The sequence below is a fragment of the Zingiber officinale genome, chromosome 2B, assembly GCF_018446385.1.
Source record: "Zingiber officinale cultivar Zhangliang chromosome 2B, Zo_v1.1, whole genome shotgun sequence".
Classification (NCBI taxonomy): Eukaryota; Viridiplantae; Streptophyta; class Magnoliopsida; order Zingiberales; family Zingiberaceae; genus Zingiber; species Zingiber officinale.
Window position 1 is genome coordinate 12,825,114 of NC_055989.1, and position 21,374 is coordinate 12,846,487.

The window sequence follows — 21,374 nt, forward strand, 5'->3', positions numbered from 1 at the left end:
GAACAATGATGGTGTGCGCCAAGAAATACGGTCGAAGGCGTCGAGCGGCTAAAACCAAAGCAAAGGCCAACTTCTCAAGCCCGGTGTAACGAGATTCAGCATCTTTTAAAATGTGGCTTAGAAAATACACCGGCTGCTCTTCACCGCTTGCCCTCACAAGTGCTGAGCCTACAGCATGCTCAGTCGATGACAAATAAATATAAAGTGACTCACCCCCGATCGGCTTGGCTAACACTGGCAGAGAATTAAGATATGTCTACAATTCTTCGAACGCTTGGTCACATTCTTCATCCCACTGGAACTTAGTAGCCTTGCGCAGGATCTTGAAGAATGGAAGGCTCCGGTCGGCGGTTTTGGAGATGAATCTGGACAAAGCAGTTATCCGACCGGTCAACCTCTGCACTTCTCTTGTATTTCTTGGGGGCGGCATGTCTTGCAGAGCTTTCACTTTGCTTGGATTTGCTTCGATTCCCCGCTCGGTCACTATGTACCCCAAGAAACGCCCTCCTTTTGCTCCGAACAGGAACTTCTGGGGATTTAGCTTGACTCCATATTTGCGCAGCGTTCGGAAGGTTTCTTCCATATCCTTGACAAGATCGGTCGCTCGGACGGATTTGATAAGAATGTCGTCCACATAGACTTCCAGATTACGCCCGATCTGCTCCTTGAACACCTTGTTCATCAAGCGTTGATAGGTGGCCCCGACATTCTTCAATCTGAACGGCATCACATTATAGCAATATGTGCCGTCGGCCGTTACGAAGCTTACTTTTTCTTGATCTTCCCGGGCGAGCGGCACTTGATGATATCCTTGATAGGCGTCAAGCATGCAAATTAATTCGCAGCCGGCCGTAGAGTCCACCAGCTGATCTATCCGGGGCAGAGGATAGAAGTCCTTGGGGCATGCTTTGTTTAAGTCCCGAAAGTCGATGCAGACTCTCCACTTGCCGCCCGGCTTGGAGACTAATACTACGTTAGCCAGCCAGCTCGGGAACTGCACTTCGCGTATGTGGCCGGCCTCCAGAAGTTTTTCTACTTCCGCCCGGATGATGGCGTTCTGCTCGGCACTGAAATCCCTTTTCCTCTGCTTCACTGGTCGAGCGTCCGGTCGGACATGCAATTCATGCTGCGCCAGGCTCGACGAAATTCCGGGCAACTCATGTGTCGACCAGACGAAGACATCATGATTTCGTTGGAGGCATTGGATCAGTTCCTCCTTCTGCTCCTCCTCCAGATCAGAGGCGATAAAAGTCGTGGCCTCCGATCGGGTCGGATGGATCTGAACCTCCTCCTTTTCATCATAAATTAAAGCAGGAGGTTTCTCGATGATAGCATTTACCTCGATTCGAGGCGCCTTCCGAGCAGAGTTGGATTCTGCTCGGACCATCTCGATATAGCATCGCCGAGCTGCTAACTGATCCCCCCGTACTTCTCCCACTTTGTCTTCGACGGGGAACCTCATCTTCTGGTGGAAGGTTGAGACGACTGCTCGGAATTCGCTAAGCGCTGGTCGTCCCAAAATGACGTTGTAGGACGAAAGAGAGTCGACCACCACGAAGTTTATTGTCCTGGTCCTCCTGAGCGGCTCTTCTCCCAATGAGGTAGCCAGCCGAATTTGTCCGACCGGTTGTAGAGGGGGGTCGTCATGGGCTGCAGCTCGGCTCGATCAATTTGCAGCTGGTCGAACGCCTTTTTGAATATGATGTTGACCGAGCTCCCTGTGTCAACAAACACGCGGTGAATAGTATAATTTGCTATTACCGCTTTAATGAGTAGAGCATCATCGTGGGGCACTTCAACTCCTTCTAAGTCCCCGGGTCCGAAGGTGATTTCCGGTCCACTTGCCCGCTCCTGGCTGCAACCGACCGCGTGGATCTGGAGCTGCCGGACGCCCGCCTTTCTGGCTCGGTTGGAGTCTCCTCCGGTCGGCCCACCAGCAATAACGTTGATCTCGCCTCGGGAAGTATTGCTTCTATTTTCCTCTTCCCGCGCGGACGGCCGGGATCGTTCTCTTGACGCTCGGCGATTCTCCTGCCTTGGGGATCGGTGCCAATCGGGTGTCTGTTGATGTCGCCTTTCGGTGCGGGTCCGGTCAGCTTCATGGGTCCTTGGTCTCCTGCCGATGGGAGGAGACCGTCGTTCGGCATTCCTGGGAATGGGATTGGCCACGAAAGGAAGACTTCGACAATCCTTCGTGTTGTGCGTATCCGTCTGGTGGAAGGAGCAGAACATAGGGGTCCACCTCTTTTTTGGCTTGGGCCGAGCGGCAGCCACTTCTTGTACGTGCGACCTGGCGTGGGGGGATCGGATTTCTTCGGCCCTTGGTCCTCTAGGTGGCGGCGTGCTATTTCCGCTCGGCATGAATAGGTGCCCGCTCGGTAGGAGTTTCCTTTTTCCGGGCGGCTTGTGCTTCTTCCACGTTTATGTATTCGTTGGCCCGATGTAGCATATGATCATAATCTCGGGGCGGCTTTCGGATGAGCGACCGGAAGAAGTCCCCATCCACAAGGCCCTGCGTGAAGGCATTCATCATCGTCTCCGATGTGGCCGTTGGGATATCCATCGCCACTTGGTTGAATCGCTGGATGTAAGCTCGAAGCGATTCTCTCGACTCTTGCTTGATGGCAAACAAGCTGACACTTGTCTTCTGATAACGCCGACTGCTAGCGAAGTGGTGGAGGAAGGCCGTTCGGAAGTCCTTGAAGCTAGTGATGGATCCGTCCGGCAGCCTCCGAAACCACCGTTGAGCCGATCCCGAGAGAGTTGTAAGGAAGACGCGGCACTTTACTCCATCTGTATATTGATGGAGTGTAGCTGTGTTATCAAACTTACCCAGATGATCATCCGGGTCCGTTGTTCCGTTGTACTCGCCGATCGTCGGAGGCACGTAGTGCTTGGGTAGAGGGTCTCTAAGAATAGCCTCCAAGAATTGGCGATTGATCCGCTCGGGAGATGAGTCCGCCCGGGGAGCTTTCCCTTTTCTGTCATCCCGCCTTGGCATCTCGTCTGAAGAAGATCCCCTATCTCTTCGAGCTGGTACGGCTTCAGGGGTGCGAAACAAGGCTCGATGGAATGCGACGGTGGCTGGAGGTGCTTCCACTCGGCCACCTGACGCAGATGTTGCTTGTTGCTCAGGCCGCTCGGCTGCTGCTTTCTGTTTTTGTTCCACAAGTTTGGCGGCCCTTATCTCGACCAGAGCTTCGAGTTCTTCCGTCGGAAGCGCCACCGTGTGTTGTCGTCTAGCCTCATCCATTGTTTCCAGTCGGATGCAGGAGCGTTCCCACAGACGGCGCCAATTTGATCCTGTCCAAACCAGGAGTCAACGGACACTGGGCACGTGGCGCTCCCTGCTGAATCCTCGAGCGCTCCGGCGAACCTGCAGCAAAACCGAGCCGGGAGGGGTGTCCCGGCGACGGCCCTCCGACGCTCAAGTCAGGCGAGGAATCAAGAATAGGTGGCCTCAAGATGAAGACTTTTTTTCATACCTCCGGTGAAGAAATGGAGATCTTATATAAACCTCTCGAAGAAGCCTGGGCGCGCCAGTCAAAGCAACCACCTGCCTTTGACCATGCCCAGGTATGGGTCTGTCAGAAGGGCCATGCCCAGATATGGATCTGTCAGGAAGACGTCCATGAGGCCATACTGCTACTGTATCAACCTTCCCATGATGTGACGGCAAGATCCTCCATCGTGTGATCTTGTGTACGGCCTAATCATCAGACATGCTTCTGCTGATATCCCATAACCCGAGCCGAGCGCATAGGCCGCTCGACCACCTTTGTACCCTCGCCCCTATCCTGGCCGAACGGACCACCCGATCGGCCCTTCGGTCCCAGCCGAGCGGACTTCCGCTCGGCCCTTCGATCTTCCTGCCTTGGCGTCGGAAACCCAAGCCCATGGATGGGTTATCTCTAGCTCCGCTCGGACCATTACCCGCTTGGCCAGCCCTCCATCCGTCCTTAGGTTGGGACCCTTCAGAAGGTGGGCCCCCCATTCTTACCGCCGGATCAACTGGATAATCAATTGTAGATATTTGAACATGTTTCAATTTGATATATTATGAGTCTCGTGATTTAACCTAAGTCAAAAGTTATTACTTCTAAAACTTTGAATCGATTCTACCGATTCTACGAATCTTGCTATGATTCCACTACAAAAAATGATTATGCATAATCCATGATTGATTCAGTGTTCTGGATCATAGGATTGTACGATCCTACGATCTAGGATCAGGATTTTGCAAACCATGGTCTTATCTGAGCATATAATTTTCCATTTTTTTTTTGATAATTTAGGTATCCAGTTATTATGATCCAATTAATCCTGAAGTTGACCAACTCGGCCCCATAACCATCAAAGTAAATTGGGAAGTACAGATGTGTTATGACGAATAGCTCAATGTGATAATTTTTTCAAACTCCCCCGATGTAATATACCTTGAGTGAGATTTGAACTCTCATTGCCTAGGGAGCTCATCCCAACTATCACCATCGCACTATAGTCAAAGGGAGGATGCCCCCACGACAATAGCTGAGGTGGTAAGTAGATGAAGATTTGCCACTGAGGTTGAGGGGTAGAATTTTGGGACTGACAGAATGTAAATTCCTACACTCCCTCTAACTTACCCTCTCATCTACTTATCTTTTCAGTCACTATGATTTATCTTCTCCATGTTGATCCTAGGGAAAATTGGTGGGGCACTAGAGGCGAGCGCTTTGTTGTTGCCACTATAGTCCTGATGACATAATATATCTTTTCGTGATTGAACAAGTAATTGTTGGAGTTTCTTTGTTGTGATTTACTCAATGATCAAATTCCCTTGGAAAGAAGAAACAAACAAGTTGCTAGTTAATTCTTATGGTTGCACTTGCCCCTCGGCCATGATCCAGTTGTAAGAGAAGGATGATTCACATACAATGAGGGATTCAAATTTCACGTTGGATATTTTTTAATATCCATAAAGTACGAATCACTGATGATGATGAGGTGTCAGGTCAGGATTTACCTATATTTTTCAGATTTACCTAGTGATTGATCAATGGGGTTGATTGTCCATTTTCAAGATTAATTTTATCATAAGAATTGAATACTTGGTTAAAAAAAAACATACAGTTATATTTACATATATAAAAATGCCCTAGGCATCACATGTCATTGTAAAATTCATCATTGTATATTCCTGCTATTTAAGTTTGGTTTAAAAGAAATAAGAACAAAGTTAAGAGAAGAAAATTTAAATTTCTCGTGCACAGTATTGACTGTGCGCGTCATGAGCTTTATTTTTTTTTTCTTTTTAATTATTTTTTAAATTTTGAATTAAAAATAATTAAAATAATTCATGCTTCTCAATTAATTTATAATTTATAAATTATTTTTTTTAATTAAGTCTATAGGATTCAGACTTTCCAATTGAATTATATTATTTAATAAAAAAAATTAAAAATAAAATAAATTTAAATATTTATGAAATATTATAATATATTTAAGGGATATATTTATGAATTAAGGATTTATATATGAAAATATTGATTTTTTAAAATTCAAAATCTAAAAAAATAATAGATATCATCTATTATTATTTTTTTTAAAATTTGAATTAAAAAAATTGATTAAAATATTTTTTAAAATTTTATTTTAGATTGAGATTTCTCAATTGGATTATAATTTTTAAATTATTTTTTTAAGATTTATCTCTTAAATTAGACTTTCCAATTGAATTATATATGTATGCTTTGTGAAGATCCGCGGGGTAAATATTGTTCCCTTGCCCAAACGGGTTAATCACGTTCATTGCTCGAATCTAATGGCAGTATGGACGTTGACGACGCCTTCCAACGGATTCCTTTTCGAGTATAAGAGCATCGAAGGAGCTCCCACTGTGAATGTGACAGTACGAAAGAAGCTCCCTCCCATAGTGGGAGGGAGCTTCTTCCCCATTTGGCAAGGAGCGGCTCCATACAGATAGAGCCGCTCCTTCACCATTTTTTATTTTTTTAATTAAAATAAGTTTTTTTAATTTAAATATAATATTAGAGGTGTTTTTTTAATTAGGAAAAAATATATATGATTTGGAGGTTTAAAAAATATGGGATCATGAAGTTTCATGTTAGTAGTTTAAAATTTTAAATTTTATAAAAATTTAATAGTGTATAATATAAAAATATGAAAAAAAATAGAAATTATATATAATGAAAAATGTAGGATTCATAAAAAAAAATTATTGAGAGATTTTTTGATAATAAAAATAGATATGAAATTTTTAACTTTGATATGGCTCAAGGAGCTTTCAAGCTCAAACTATTGTGGATGCCCTAAGAATCCAGGTTGTTGCGAATCCAGGTTGTTGCTAACGCAGCCGCGTCGAGTGGCCAAACGGAAGATGAAGCTGGTGAAGAATCCGTGTTTGCGTTTGATGGCTCTCCGCCTCCGCCACGCCGCCTCCTCTTCTACCGCCGTCTATTGCGATGGTGGCGTAGGCACACGGAGCGACGTGAAGCACCTCTTAACTGAGAAACCCTCTCACAATGCCTCACTTCGGCACCCTAACTACCAGCTCCGCTCCCTGCTCGGCTCCGCTTCTCCCGGCCGCCTCTCCGCCGCCTTGTCGATCCTCCGCGGCATGCTTTCCCCCGACTCCGCTTCCCCGCCTAACGCCGCCACTCGGTCGATCGTTTTCACCAGCCTGACCACGCGAAGCCAGCCCCTGGACGAGGAGTCCCTCGCCCTCCTCGTCGAGATAGCCAAGATGGGATTTTTTCCGCACGACGCCATCCTGTTCACTCAGTTCATCGACAAGCTGTGCCGCGGCGGCGCCACCTCCGGGGCCTGGGATTTCTTCCACGCGGTAAAGGATGCTGGCGGCTCGATCGAGGCCCCTGTGTGCAACGCCCTCTTGACTGGCGTCGCTACAATTCGAGACTTCGGAAGGATGAATCTTCTGTTTTCAGAGATGAAAAGCTTGGGCGTGCGCCCCAGCATAGTCACCTTTGGTATACTCATCAATCGCCTCTGCAAATCCCGTTTCCTCGACGATGCACTGAACGTGCTTGACGCAATGTCAAGCCCAGATTCGGGAGTGTCCCCTGACACAGTCATTTTTAACACTCTCATCGATGGGCTCTGCAAGGCAGGAAGGCTTCAGGATGGTCTCTCCTTGCTTGATAGGATGAAATCAAGCCATGCTTGTGATCCTGACTGTGTGACTTACAGCAGCTTGATCAATGCCTTCTGCAAGGCTGCAGAGTTGGACATGGCTCATGAATTGCTTACCAGGATGGAGAAGGAAAGGGTGGCTGTTAATGTGGTTACGCTGAATACATTTGTAACTGGAATGTGCAGGCATGGGATGATCGGAAATGCCCTTGATTTCTTTCAAAAGAAAAAGGTCGAGTGGCCAGAAGTTAAAGGCAATGCTGTCACCTATATCACCCTTATTAGTGCTTTCCTTCATTCCAACAATGTAGGAAAGGCGACGACATTGTTTGATGAGATGATCAAGGAAGGAGTTTCCCCAGATTCTACGACATACTTCACTCTCATCTCTGGGTTGACTAAAGTTGGTAAACTGGATGATGCTTATTCGAATGTGTTGTTCATGAGAAAGAATGGTTTTAGAGTAGACATAAAGAGCTATAACACTTTGATCAGTGGGTTTTGCAAGAAGAAGAGGTTGGATAAGGCATTCGAGATACACAACGAAATGTGCGAGGCAGGTCTTACTCCTGATATCTGGACATACAATACTTTGATCAGTGGGTTTTGCAAGAAGAAGAGATTGGATAAGGCATTCGAGATACACGACGAAATGTGCAAGACAGGGCTCAGGCCTGATATCTTCACATACAATAGTTTGATTGATGGTTTCTGCAAGGCTGGTGATTTTTCGAAGGCTAATAAATTCCTCAATAAAATGGTCGACGATGGATGCAAACCTGATGTTGTCACTTACAGAACTCTGGTCAATGGTTTCTGCAAAGCTGGTGATCCTGACCAGGCCATGAAGATCTTCAGGAGCATGGATGTGTCAGTGGTGCCGGCTAACACTGTTATTTATAACATCCTCATTGATTCTTATTGTAAGAATCAAAAAGTTGATGCCGCAATAGACCTTTTCGACGAGATGCAGAAACAAGATATATTGCCCGACGCCATGACCTACACCTCCATTTTCAAGGGTCTTAAGGACCATAACATGTCTGATAAAGCCTTAGAGTTTATGGACAAGATGAGTTCACAGGGATGCAAACCAAACTATGTGACAATGGATGTTCTCATGGACTGGTTAACTACGATTGGTGAGATCGAGAGACTGAGACTATTTGTGCAACGGACAACATCTTCTGATATGAACTCTGGCAATCCTGATGTTTAATCTTATAGATGCTTCTTATTTAATGTTGAGTTGTACCATACATGAACAAATGAAACGAGAGATTTTTTAGTCGCAGAATTTATTATTCGGTATGCAAAAGTTATGCATAAGCTTCTACACAGTATGATTTCTGAAGCTCATTTTCATAATTCAAACAATAACCTGAATCTACAAAGAAAATTAGGTGGAAATTGGATTTAGGAATTCTGTTGCAGTTTTTTGTTGGACAAAATCTTTGTATAATTGCACATTTTAATTTGTAATCTCAAAACTGTTTAGTTCCATAAGTGTTTCCTTTTCTCATCCTAATCATTTTCTGCCCTTCAAAGATTTCATAAAGTTCAATGTCCCAAGTTGCAGTTTTTCTGTGCTGTCTGTAGAACGGTATTAGTGCGAAGAGTTCGATTAGGACACTTCACATCTACCTGGAAGTTAGATTTTCTGTAGATTTTCCTTTGAATAGAAGTGCCATATTATAGCCTATTTCGATCGAGTCATCTAACCGCAACGATCCTATCATCTTTCTTCTCAGGCATTCAATTCTTGCTCGTCTCTAGGGCTTTCTTGTTTTTTTCTTTTCTTTCACCACATGACCAACGATATTTGACGTAGATAGCACTAAATCTATTATGGTCAGATCGATATCTGATCAAATATGCTTTTCGGGAATGTGTTCCTATAGTAAGCTAGCTTGGGCAAAATATGAGGGATCATAACTAGGAGTGCAATTTGAAGTTCATCGAGGTTGCACTAAAGGTCATGATGGTGTCCTTCACCTGCACGGGCTCCTCCTCTCCTTCCTTTGGAGCTATCGCAATTTTGTTGTCCGGTTGGTCCGCTCCAGGTGTTTTGTGATTCAAAGTGTCAACTAGGGGTTGGCATTGCGTAACCCCTCCGATGGTCAAGTTAGCACTGGGCCGAGATGTCAAGCTCACTTGTGTGTGCAAGAAAGTAAAAGAGGTCAAAGAAGAAGAAAATAACCTTCATACCTTCGCTTACCTTTGTGGAGCCTTATACATCCGCGGAGGTAAAAGGTCCATGTAGGCTACCATGCGAGCCTTATGCCAACTATGTGGACGACCACACAAGCAGAGTGTCGCCTGCTAACCAACCACACTCATGGTAAGGGCGGCAGTGGTTGGCTCGTATCGTTGATACTATTGGGCTATTAGCTAGGTGTCACCCTTTGGGCAAGCAACCTCGCTAGGGCTAGCCTCGTGTTAGGGGATGTGGAAGGTTGAGGTCGAAGAGAACCCTCTCAGCAAGAATCCTTCATTGTCCGAGAACCATCCTTTCCTTACCTTGAAAGTGCATTTATCTGGGTTAAGCTTCATTTGGTACTTCTACAGAGTCATGAAGGTCTCATCTAAGTCGTGCACCAGGTTATTGATAAACATGATTTTGTTGTGAAATGAGTGCAAATAAAATACTGAAACCTCTCTCTATACTAATATAGCATAGAGAATGATCCGAATTATTTCTCAAAGAATGTACACGGCATGTGATAAATCTTAAGATCAAGTTATTTAGAAATAGAGTTTGGATTTTGTAAAGCAAAAGCCTGAAAGTAAAACAATAATTAAAAAGGATGAATGTAACTAATGGGCAACCAAATAGAGTTAAACGATGAATGCAAACAACTCATGGAAATGAAAACAAAGCAATCTAATAACCTAATCTATATGCATCATCTTATCCAACTGAATAATAACAACTAAACAACCCTATGAAGCAAGAGTTAAAGAAATCCAACTACAATGAGCAATTGAGCTAATGGAACATGAACTTAAAGAAATCAAGATCTACCCTATTGCAACAAATAAGGAACCAATAGTGATCTAAAACACGAAAGCAATGAATCCTATCCATCTAACCCCATTCTACTTACTCCTAACATCAATGGAAATAATGGAGGAATCAAATAACAAGCGACCAATAATCCAAAGTAAATAACAAGTATAGGAATGAAATCAATAGATCCAACTTCAATTGCATGAGGGAATTGATCTCAATGTATTTCGACAAACAAACAGATCAAGTAGAAGTAGAAAAAACTATAGATCAATCTATAATGTGTTCCCTAGATTGGAATTTTGCTCACAAACCAAGATAGGATTTTCTCTTAACTTGTATCAGTTGGTACGACTGATGGATGGTGAAGAAGAAGACTCTGATGATGCTATGTTGAAGATCCGATTGCTGATGGAGATTATTTGATGCTAAGCTATGAAGAAGGATGGAATTATGGTTTCGGCTAAGCTGGAAAAGCCCAAGAACTTGGTAGCCCAACGATGGTTGGCGTTAGGATGAATGAAGAGATGGCAGGACTTTGATTGGCAGCTTGGAGGTTGAATCTGAGAAGTAAGAGACCTTGAACCTCTTGGTAATAGATCTGGTGGAATCAGATCCGAAAATGGTGTTGGCAGCTAGTTTGCATCGGAAATAGTGGCAGAGAAGTGGAAGTCGAGTTGGAAAGGATCAAGGATAGCTGGAGCTTCAATGGAGGTGGCGATAAGTGAGGGTGAGGAAGGAAAAACCCTTGACTTTGGTGGTGAGAAGGAAGGTGGAGAGCTCCCCTATTCCCGCGCATTCTTTTCCCCTTGTAGTGATTGACAATCTCTAACTTCTCATTTAAATCTTCCAGATCTGAATCAATGGTCTAGAATTCTCTAGATCTTGATCAATAACTGGGTTAATTTAGATCTGAATCAAAAGCTTCAGATCTAGATCAGTGGTCCTGATCTACTATATCCTTGAGTTGGATGGACTAGATCATAATGGAAGACTTAGATTCCTTCGGATCCTAGATGAACAGTCTAGATTGATCCAAGTTTGTCCTTCTCCTTGATCGCCTACCAAATCAATTTCACAAATTAGCACATAATTCCAAAATTAAGATAAATCGTATCAAAACTCTAAATGAATTAAACTCATGAAATATGATATAAATACAAATTTAAACACACAATCAACTCAAAAATATTACTATATGATCCTAAATAATGGGATAAAATGATAATTATTAGTCATCAGCCAGCAAGGATTTGACCAAGATATCATTAACATACACCTCAACATTACGTTCCAACAACTTGATAAAGACTCGATCCATGAGTCTTTGATATGTTACCCCGACATTCTTCAATCTGAACAGCATAACGACATAACAAAAAGTGTCGTCTGCAGTGATGAAGCTAACTTTGCTCTAATCAACTTTGGCCAAGGGGATTTGATGGTGTCCTTGATAAGCTTCCATCGTTGACATGAACTAGTGGTCTGCATTGGAGTCTACTAGCTGATGAATGCACAACATGGGATATCAATTTTTATTGCAAGTTTTGTTCAAATCTTGGAAGTCGACATATGTGTCATTTCTCGGATGGTTTAGTTACCAATAGTATATTTGACAACCAGTTCGAGTATTATACCTCCCGCACATGCCCAGATTCTAGTAGTTTTTGCACGTCATCGTGTATGACCTTGTCCTTTTCTAGGCCAAAATGATGTTTCTTCTATTTGAACGACTCAACATTCTCCCTTACATGCAAATGATGTTCCATTACCCACTAATGGACTCCTATCAAGTTTTTTGGGGACCAATCAAAGATGTCTTGATTCCACATAAAACAATTGATAAAGGTCTCTCTCTTCTCGGGTGAGAGATCTTGAGAAATGTGAATGGTCCATTCTGAACAGGATGGAACCACTCTAACTACTTCAGTTTTCTATTTAGATAAAAAAAAGAGGGCTCTCCCTCATGCACGACATATACTTCATCCATAAGCTGTCTTATATTGCTCATTATCTTTTGGTTTGCTCATATCATCTCCACATGACACTTTCAACCAGCCTGTTGATCTCCCCTAACCTCACCAACTTCGTTCTCAACAGAGAATTTGATCTTCTAGTGATAAGGGGAGGTCACTTCCTGTAAGGCATTGAGTGTCAGTCGATAAAATATGATATTGTAGGACAAAGAGGCATCCACTATAATGAAAGTGGCCAAAGTGGTCCACTATATAGGCTGTATTCCTAAGGAGAGTAACAGTTTAATTTTTCCAAGTAGCTAAACTGCATGTCTAGAGAACCCAAATATAGGAGTATTAACGTCCTATAAATCTTCCATGGTTATGCCCATTTACTCTACAACCACCCAAAAAAGAATATTGACTGAGCTACCTATATAAAAAAAATCGAGTAACATTAAAATTAGTGACCATTTCTTGAATTACCAAGGTGTTGTTATGAGGGGTGAGGATGCCTTCCAAATCTCTTGGCCGAAATCCCGATACGGGTCCAGACTCAATGATGACATAGTGATGACCATATATTCTGCTTAGCTATGTTGGAGTCATTATCAATCCTTTAGAAATCATATTGATGACTCCCCTGATAGGTGGATTATCCTAAGCTAGTGTTCCGTATTTTTTTAGCTCTCGGGTTTGTAAGGGATCGGTGGCCGGCTTGAAGGGGGGTTGGATAGACGGCACCCCCAAATCGAATGCTTCCTACACTATGTTAGCTTGCACAGCGGAATAATACAAATAAAATAAACAAGCTAAACTAAAACTAAGACAAGAAATGGAATGCAAACCAATACACATCCGTTTAACGTGGTTCGGAGATTAGGGCTCCTACTCCACGGTTGTCTGTAAGGTGGACGATCCCGATCCTTCGGTGGATTACTCCCCGGCAAACTCCGGCTAGCTCACATAGCTCCTTATGGGTGAAGAAACCTCACCACAATTCTCACAAGAACTCTTTTGACGCTAGGGCACAGGTAGACTACTAATAGAGATTAACCACATCTATTTTGTCAACTATAATCAAGCTCCCAAGGCTTGGTTATATAGGCCACGGGTTGGAAACCCCGCCTACCAGTCGACTGTCAAAACATGCAGTCGACTGCCCTCTGTGGAAATTTGACCGTTACATCCTAACGGCTCGATACCAGTCGACTGCTAAAACTACCAGTCGACTGCTCCACACTGACCGAATGAACAAAAATATTCTATTCACTCCCAGTCGACTGCACGGTTGACTGCACCAGTCGACTGCTAAAACATGCAGTCGACTGCTACAGTAACGTTATAGTACTGCTATAGTAATGCTACAGTACTGCTACAGTAAAATCCTAAAACTAGGATTTTACTCCGAGTACAATCTCTCGTGCACTCGTACCCTCACCCTTATGACTCACTTGACGCTCCTTTGTAGCCTTGACCTCTTGCCTTCAAGCCTACTTCCTTTGGCTCTCGTCCCTCGGATGCATTCAAGCCCGCAACTCGTCCCCAATGCCATCCTTCGCGTATGCCTCGAAGTCTCTTCCCTTGGCCTTTGTCCTCGCTGCTTTGTCCACGGTCCCTCGGATGCTCCATCCTTCACCGGACCCGAAGCCATCAACCTGAGTCACATGTGTATCCTGCAAACCTGCACAACTCAAGTACATATATCAAATATAAGGGTGAGCCTAACTTAAACCATTTTCCCAAACACCAAAACACATGGTCGCACGGACCATTGGGATTGCTCCAACAGGGTTATCATTGTTGGAGTAATTTGGGTACCATAGGTTTTGATATTTGGGCAAAAGTTAAGTTAGGTTTATTATTATACTTGATATGCATTATGAGTGTGCAGGATATAGGTACAATAAGTAGAGTCCAAGTGTGATCTTGACAAAGGAGAAAAGTCCAAGGGTGAGTCGACGGTGTAAGTCCAAGTCTGTAGTCTTGGCAATATAAGTCCAAGTGTAACTTGGCAATGGATGAAGTCCCGGAGGCACAGCCTCTTGGCAAAGGAAGACCCGACAATAATGACAAGACCGATGGAAGCTCTACAAGGCAAGGTGTGAAGAATGGGGAGGAATCCGAGGGATGCGAGACTGATGGAGGAGACTAGAAGTCTAGGTCTAGGTTGTGTGGGTAAGGATGAGTGTATGAGAGACTATATTCAGGGTAAAATTATAGGTTACTGTAGCAAAAAATGTAGCATTACTGTAGCGATACTGTAGCATTATTATAGTGTTATTGTAGCAGCCGACTGATGTTTTTATCAGTCGACTGATAGTGAACTATTGCTTGGATATTATTAACGAAATTAGTGGTGGTTAACCCTAATTAGAGTATCTAAGTGCTCAAGTGATATAATGTGCCCTTGTGCGAGTTGTGGTGGGGTTTCTCCACCCATAAGGAGCTACGCGAGCTAGCCAAAAGTTCTCCGAAGAATCATCCACCGACGAATTGGGATCATCCACCTTACCAACAACTGTGGAGTAGGAGTAAGTGATCTTTAAATCACGTTACATAAACGTGTTATAGGTTTAATTGTCTTGGTTATTGCCTCTAGGTTTAACTTTCTATTTGTTAGTTTTATTTTGTATTTCCGCTGTGCACTAACAAGTGTAGAAAGTGATGATTTGGGCGATGAGCTATTCATCCCCTCTAGCGGCGTCAAAGTTCCAACAAGTGGTATCAGAGCTTGGTCGCTCTTTGTTCGACTAATCGTCAAAGGAGCGACTGTTAGAGAAGAATATGGAGTCAGAGGGACCTCTCTGATGGGACATCCGGATCCCACCTCCATATGAGCACGAAGACTTCGGCTATTAGAAGTCACACTTGGAGATATGGTTCTAAATAGATTGGAACCATTGGAGGAGCCATTTGATGTGCGCAAATATTATGATCATTTACGCATATTTTAGCGCACATTCACGTACTTTGTGCATATGTATTCATTGCATGATTGCCTATTTCATCTTGCATTCATTATATATGCTCTTTTGTTTGGATATCTGCTCTTTGTTTGGTTTCGTGTTGACAGGAACAACTTTTGGAGTGAAAATGGTGATTATCGATGTACCGGTACAAGCCAAAGAACATGGTCGTGCGATCTCGCACAGCTGTGTGACCAGACCGAAGAGGGGAAGTGCACAACCGTGCAACCCTACACGGCCGTGCCACTGAGACCGAAGCAGATCAACACACGGCCGTGCAACCCTGCACGGCCGTGCCACCCCTTGACCGAGACCAGGAAGTGCCCGGCTGTAAATCCTTGCACGGCCCTGTGGCAGGGACCGAGGCCAGACACCACACAGCCGTGCCAATTGGCACGGCCGTACAACGCCGCCAGAGAAGAGAATGAACACGGTCGTGCCATCTTTCGCCGCAGTCGAACCCTAGTTTATATAAGGGTTTTAACCCTTTTTCTCGGGGGGAGCGCGGGGAAGCGAGCCGTCAGTTGGAGAAACGTCTTGAAGTCATCCCATGTCGTCTTGGACCTCCGTCCAGCGATCTTCCACCACTGAATCGACACCAAAAGCAGAGGATTGGATCTGAAGGTCATTCGTCGTCATTGGATAAGCATATTCTTACTTTCTTTCTCTGTGTCTGAAGATTGTATGTTTATCTACCATATGTCTTTGGATATCTCTCTGACACTTATGGAGTAGATCCTTTATTCTAGGACTAGGGAATAGTTATGGTTTGGTTTGATGTAAAACTCGTATTATGCTTATACTCATTAGATGATCTTTTATGCTTTGTCTCAATTGCATGTTGCTTGATTGTGTAGAACATGTTAACCTCGTAGAGGGATTATCCCTAGATCGTACACCTGAGGGGCCCTAGTGATAGGGGTAACCCGTTCACGGACATCTAGGATACTTCCTTGAAAGGAGAGGCAAATTCTCCTCAAGGAAGTGAGAGACCAAACTTAGCTCTTAACCACTATTATCGACTTACCAATTAGAGTTGTGTCGTCAAGATTTGCCGAGGTGCCCTAGTGACAGGGGTAAACCGTAACAGGCCTTCTTAGGGTCCTTCTTTATTCTGGCATTTAAGAATAGCCGCTTTAGCTTCCAGCAATTGCATGTTAAAGGACAACGAGTGTAGCATAAAACGTGACACATCAATACCACCACAACGAAACTGACCTCCTAGAGCTCCTCATAGCCAAGTGAACACTTCGACTCACCAGTTCTCGATTCTTCTTCCCGACCTTTCTTCCCCAAATTACCCACAACCATTGGTAGTCTAGCTAACTCTTAGTGAATAATTGCTAGTGCTTATAACCAGCTCATGTGGGATCGATATTTTTATTACTAACGATGAATCCATGCACTTGTGGTTTGTAACAAGTTTTTGGTGCCGTTGTCGGGGACTGCGTCTATAACATTACCAAAATCATATTGGATTAGACTAGGCTTTCTTACCTTCTTACTGCATTTCAATTTTTTTTTTTGTTTCACTTAATATTCCATATCCTATTCTTGCATGCAAACTAGTCTTGCAGGAGATTTAATCGCCCACATGACTGTTCATTTTGAGCTTCTGGTTGGCCCGGATAGGACATGATGTTTAAACCGCTGAAGGATTACGGAACCCCGAAGTCTGTAAAAGAACTGGGACCAATTGTGTTCCCAGAAATCCCAGCGAAGAATTTTATGCTCAGACCCTCGTTCATCTCGAAGGTTCAGGAAAATCAGTTTGGGGGATCAGATTCGGAGAATCCTTACTTGCATCTATTGCATTTTCACAGTTATTGCAACACACTGAGAGTGGAGGGGGTTCCGGCTGACTCAATACAACTCATAATTTTTCCATTCAATCTAAAAGGCAATGCAAAAGTTGGGTTCAACACTCTGCAACCGAGAAGCATCAAGACATGGGATGAATTAGAAAAAAAGTTTCTAGATAGATATTTCCCACCAAAAAAGACTAATCATTTGAGGAATCAGATTCTGCACTTCAAGCAACGGGAAGGAGAAGCATTGCATCAAGCTTGGGATAGGTACTTGTCAATCCTATATCAGTGCACACATCATGGTATTTAGAGTTGGTTGATTTTTTACATATTCTATATTGGACTATCACTCCAAAACAAAAGCCTTCTGGATGCAGCGGCTGGGGGAGCACTCATGAAAAAAGATCTGGATGAAGCACAAGAAATAATTCATATAGTGACATCAAATCTTAGCGAGTGGTCAGGACAAGATGTACTGAACTTATCTCTATACCCGATCGCAGCAGGGGAAGATAGGGGAGTGCGGACAGATGAAAGCAAGTTAAGACATGCAGGAAACGAGGTTCAGGAAGGATTAGAGGAACCCATCAGGGTACAGTGCAAGGATGCGAAAACAATCTTTCCTTGGTGCGGAGAGGCCTTATTAAAATCATCGGAAGGATTGATATCTACCTCGACATCCATTATGGTAGAGGACCTGGATGGTGACAATGACGTTGAGAGAATGGCTCAAGAAACTAAGGAAGCACCAGAGGAGGCTGAGGAAAACAAGGAAATACGACTATTAGAACAAGAACCAGCCTTGCCTGAGATTGTGCCACCCCAAGTGGAGTTAAAACCTCTACCGCCTAATCTTAAATATGTGTTCCTTGGTCCAGATTCCACATTCCCAGTAATTATTAATGCAAACCTGACCAAGATAGAGACTCAAAAATTGATCAAGGAGCTGAGAGCACATAGAAAAGCAATCGGATACACCATTGACGACATTAAAGGGATCAACCCTTCAATCTGCATGCACAGGATTTTACTCGAAGAAGGATATAAAAACTCAATTGAGCATCAAAGAAGACTAAACCCGAACTTGAAAGAAGTAGTGAAGAAAGAGGTGTTGAAACTCCTTGATACCGGAATCATCTATCCTATATCAGATAGTGAATGGGTGAGTCCAGTCCATGTGGCCCTTAAGAGAGGGGGGATGACGGTGGTAAAAAATGAAAACAACGAACTGATTCCAACAATGACAGTTACAGGATGACGGATGTGTATTGATTACAGGAAGCTTAACAAGGAGATTAGGAAAGACCATTTTCCCTTACCATTCATTGATGAGATGCTGGAAAGATTGGCGAAACATTCCTATTTTTGCTATCTGGATGGGTACTCTAGTTTCTTTAAAATCCCAATTCACCCCCTAGATCAAGAAAAGACCACCTTCACATGTCCTTTTGGTACCTATGCTTATCGACGAATGCCATTTGGACTCTGCAACGCAGTAGCTACATTTCAGCGATGCATGATGGCAATATTCTCATATTTCACAGAAAAGATCATGGATGATTTCTTAGTATATGGTAACAACTTCGACACCTGCCTTCTAAATCTTTCCAGAGTTCTCCAGAGATGCGAAGATGTAAACTTGGTTTTGAACTGGGAGAAATGCCACTTCATGGTCAAAGAGGGGATTGTGTTGGGACATAAGATTTCGGAACGTGGGATTGAGGTAGACAAAGCTAAAATTGAGACAATTGAGAAACTATCCCCACCTCTTAACGTCAAAGGGGTTAGAAGTTTTCTAGGGCATGCTGGATTCTACAGGCGCTTCATCAAGGACTTTTCAAAAATTTCCAAGCCACTAACTAATCTATTGATCAAGGATGCTGAATTCTATTTCGATGATGATTGCAATGAGGCATTTAAGAAGATTAAAAATACTCTCATCTCAGCTCCCATAATTCAAGCCCCAGATTGGGAACTCCCATTAGAGATCATGTGTGACGCCAGCGACTTCGCAGTAGGCGCAGTTTTAGGACAAAGGAAGGATAAAGTTCTACACGCAATCCACTATGCAAGCAAGACATTGGATGCAGCCCAGATGAACTATTCTACCATTGAAAAAGAATTGTTGGTCATAGTATTTGCAATCAACAAGTTCAGGTCCTATCTAGTGGGCTCAAAAGTAATAGTGTATTCTGATCATGCTGCCATAAAATATTTGTTTAATAAGAAAGATGTCAAACCTCACCTGATTAGATGGATCTTGCTTCTTCAGGAGTTCAATCTAGAAATCAGAGACAAGAAAGGGGCTAAAAATGTCGTGGTAGATCACCTATCCCGAGTCAGGCCGAATTGGCGAAAAGGCGTGGATTTTGATCCGCCCAATAATGATGTTTTCCCTGACGAGCACCTGTTGGCAGTAGGTTTTGAAAGAGTTCCTTGGTATGTGGATTTTGTAAACTATCTTGCAAGTGGAGTGCTTCCCCCGAAACTCACCTGGCAACAGAAGAAGAAGTTTTTCTCAGACGTCAAACACTACATATGGAATGAACCATTACTTTTTAGGAAATACGGAGACACAATCCATCGAAGGTGTGTACCGGAAGAGGAGATCAATGACATCTTATTTCACTGTCATTCATCATCTTACAGTGGACATCTGGGAGTGTCAAAGACATCTGCTAAGATTTTCCAAGCAGGATTCTTTTGGCCAAATCTATTTAGAGATACGAAAAATTTTGTGCAGTCTGTGACCAATGCCAAAAGACCGGGAACATTACTAGAAGAAATGAGATGCCGCTGAATTGCATCCTTGAAGTGGAACTGTTCGATGTATGGGGGATAGACTTTATGAGACCCTTTCCTTCATCATGCGGAAACAACTATATTTTAGTTGCAGTAGATTATGTATCGAAATGGGTAGAAGTCATAGCCTCTCCTACCAGCGATGCCAAAATGGTGATTAAACTATTTAAAAAGGTGATTTTCCACGGTTTGGTGTGCCTTGGTAGTTATTAGCGATGGGGGCTCACACTTCATTGAAAGGCAGTTTGAAAATTTGTTAAAGAAATACAGAGTCAGCCACAAAGTAGGGACACCTTACCATCCCCAGACAAATGGACAAGCTGAGATTTCAAACAGGGAGATCAAAGCAATATTAGAAAAGACAGTGTCCAACTCCCACAAGGCCTGGTCGTTGAAATTGGATGATGCTTTATGGGCATACCACACTACTTTCAAAACTCCAATCGGTATGATCCCATTTCGACTTGTGTACGGTAAGCCGTGTCATCTCTCGGTGGAACTGGCACACAAGACTTACTGGGCAATAAAACAGTTTAATATGGACTTGAAGCTAGCTGGAGACAAGAGAAAGCTACAATTAAATGAACTTGATGAGTTGAGGATGGATGGCTATGAACATGCCAAATCCCACAAAGAGAGGACAAAGAGGTGGCATGATCAACATATCATGCGAAGGGAATTCAAAGAAGGGGACTTAGTGCTATTATTTAATTCAAGATTAAAGCTCTTCCTTGGAAAGTTGAAATCAAGGTGGACAGGGCCATTCCAAATTAAAAAGCTTTACCCGTTCGGAGCCGTAGACATTTGGAGCTAGGAGCGTGGAGAATTTAAAATAAATGGGTAGTGTTTAAAAAAATATCTCCATGATGTGCCGACGGAGGATGTTATGTGGATATACTTCTTGGATCGCGACCACCCGAATAAACTGAAATGGGGTCGAGCTAAAGACCTAAAACAAGCGCTTCTTGGGAGGCAACCCAAGGATTTTTCTTCCATTTTAGTCCATTATTCCTTTTTGTCGTTCTATTTCTCTAGTGACTTTTAGTCTAGTATTTTATTTTGGGTATTTCATTTTCAGGATGTGCATAGCCTCCACGAGCTGGCCATGGGTGTTTTCATGGGTGTGGAGGCGATGGAGGAGCTAAAATAATGAAGAGCGAATCACTTTGAGCTTAAGGAAGCAGCCGGCCGTGTGAGGTCGCACCTCACACGGCTGTGTGACCTCACACAGCCGTGTGAAGCCAACGTGGAGACTAAAGCCACGGGACGTGTAACTCTGCATGACCGTGTGGCTTGTGCAGAGAAGGAAGAGGCATGGGCCGTGCCAATTGGCACGGCCGTGCAGCCATGCCAGAGAGGAAGAAGACCCAGGCCGTGCCAATCAGCACGGCCGTGTGACTTTAGCCGAGGAGAGGAAGAAAGAGGCCGTGTCGAATGGCACGACCGTGCAACGAGAAGGGCGGTTGTGCAGCGAGAAGGGAGGCGTGCAACCCTATGCAGCCCAGCCTAATTCCCCTCTATATTAGGGTACGGGGGTGCGGAGGTTTGCACGGCCGTGCCGCCCCCTTCACCTCCTTCCCCATATTTCCTTCCTTCCTCTCTTTCCCTCCAACTCCTCAAAGCACAACCACTCCTCCCCCACATTCATCCAACTTAAGTCTACCCTTCTTGTCATCTG

The 21,374-nt window shown here is 43.7% G+C and overlaps 2 protein-coding genes across 2 annotated transcripts; both read left to right on the forward strand.

Annotated features, from left to right (window-relative positions):
* The first annotated feature begins 6,300 nt into the window (after positions 1-6,300).
* On the forward strand, positions 6,301-8,489 carry LOC122045330 (pentatricopeptide repeat-containing protein At3g61520, mitochondrial-like). The gene has a single exon (XM_042605508.1). It carries the CDS (start codon positions 6,380-6,382, stop codon positions 8,369-8,371), a length of 1,992 nt encoding a protein of 663 aa, XP_042461442.1. The 5' UTR covers positions 6,301-6,379; the 3' UTR covers positions 8,372-8,489.
* An 11,317-nt stretch (positions 8,490-19,806) lies between these two features.
* Positions 19,807-20,846, forward strand: LOC122048158. The gene is made up of 3 exons (XM_042609756.1): positions 19,807-19,849; positions 19,903-20,393; positions 20,775-20,846. The coding sequence occupies exons 1-3, from the start codon at positions 19,807-19,809 to the stop codon at positions 20,844-20,846; spliced, it is 606 nt and encodes a 201-aa protein (XP_042465690.1).
* The last annotated feature ends 528 nt before the right edge of the window (positions 20,847-21,374 follow it).